The sequence below is a fragment of the Aplysia californica genome, unplaced genomic scaffold, assembly GCF_000002075.1.
Source record: "Aplysia californica isolate F4 #8 unplaced genomic scaffold, AplCal3.0 scaffold00001, whole genome shotgun sequence".
Taxonomy (NCBI): Eukaryota; Metazoa; Mollusca; class Gastropoda; order Aplysiida; family Aplysiidae; genus Aplysia; species Aplysia californica.
The window spans coordinates 2065215-2066861 of NW_004797271.1; the positions used below are offsets into that span (position 1 = coordinate 2065215).

At 47.0% G+C, this 1647-nt stretch overlaps 1 protein-coding gene across 1 annotated transcript in view; it reads right to left on the reverse strand.

Annotated features, from left to right (window-relative positions):
- LOC101859675 (cyclic AMP-responsive element-binding protein 3-like protein 1) overlaps positions 1-1647 on the reverse strand; it is a gene marked incomplete in the record, with an annotated part of 58466 nt that overhangs the window by 11473 nt on the left and 45346 nt on the right. The window contains 1 exon segment of the mRNA XM_005088923.3: positions 545-793. Within this exon segment, the coding sequence (XP_005088980.2) occupies positions 545-793 (249 nt within the window).

A 1647-nucleotide genomic window follows, 5' to 3' on the forward strand; every position in this document is an offset into this window, starting at 1 on the left:
AGAGAGAGAGAAAGAGAGGCTGTTTGTACCTGCCCGCGAGCGTGTGTGTGTCTACACGTGCGTGCTTGTGAAAGTGTATGTATGTACGTACGCGCATGCATGAGTGCACGCGTGAGGAGCACGTGTTCGCGTCCGTACGTCAGATGTGTACAACCTACCCCACCCCTTTAAAAAAAAAAAAAAATGTCGGAAAGGGGAAGGGACGTTGAGGAGGAAGGGGGGGGGGGGCTGGTGAAATTCTGCCCCGACAGCGTCTTTTCGCTCACTCCCAAACTGTTGCAAACGACGGTCTCCGGGCGAACGACCGTCTCTCGAGAAATCCCACAAGCAGGACACAGCAGACAGGCCTCACTGAGACGAGCTGGACCACCACTTCTCAGCTCTGAACGATTTTTCGGCCTCCCCAATCAATAGGGCGTCAGCAGTTTGCAGCCTGTGGCCGCCCCACGTCTGTCGGAGGATCGTGCGCAACTCTTGAAAACGACAGCTTATCTGTTAGTACTTCATTCTGGTTCTTTTTTTTCTTCTTTTTTAAATGCTTTTTGTCCCCGTAGCCCCTGGGCATGAGGTGCGGACCCATCATCACCCCTGGCTCGTGGTGATTGTCATGTTCGTGGTGGTGGTGGTGGTGGTGGTGAGGATGAGGGTGAGGATGATGGTCGCCGTGGTGTCCGTGGTTGACCTGGCTAGGCTGCTGGACAAAGGAGAGCCGGGGCGGCGAGCTGGCGTAGCCGATGTTAAGCGTGGAAGGAGACATGCTCCCCATGAAGACGGCAAAGCAGAAGACTACCACCTGAGGAGGGCAGGAGGAAGAGGAACACCCGGTCACCCACACGCTGTGCAGTCCCGTACACACACACAACAACAACAACCCCAGGACAGTGGCAGTGGCGGCTGCTGGCTGTTTGTTTCTTAACGTTTACCTGTTCTTTTGTTGTTGGTGCTTTTGTTTTGTTTGGGATTCTTTTTCTTTTTCTTTTTTTTTTTGGACCGAGTAAGAGTTTTATGGCACTTGCAACTCAAATAGGTCATACAAAAGTGCAATCGAGGACCAGCAAGCCCGATATGAACAGTATGAAAGTCGTTATTAATATGCTTACATTTTTGGAATCCCAAAGCCTGAAAGTTAAAAAGTATGAGATGAACCACGAACAAGGGAAAAACAGAGAAACAGAATGCAATATTTTCCCTTATCATACCACAAAGATGATATAATGTGTACCCCGTTCTTATCTTTTTGACAAACTATATTCTGCCACTGCCCGAAGAATGCCAATACTGTTTATTGCTAACAAAATCTCCAAACTTCAAACAAAATTCAATGGCCCAATGAATTATGAATTCGAAAGTTAAGTACATGAAGTGAATACAGCGTTAAATTCAAACACAGCAATTGCCACTGCCACCAAAAGAGAAATGGAAAGGAAACAATGGCTACCAATTCCACCAGGCAAAAAAAAGAAGATTTTTTTAATCAAGCAAAATCTCAAAGTCAAAGAAAAGGGTTATTGAAACTTGCTCCTTCGTGTTGAACTAAAACAATGGAAAATGTACGAACATAACACAGACAAGAGAAAAGCAGTGCATGTGTGTGTGTGTGTGTGAGTGTGTGTGTGTGTGTGTGTGTGTGTGTGTGTGTGTGTGTGT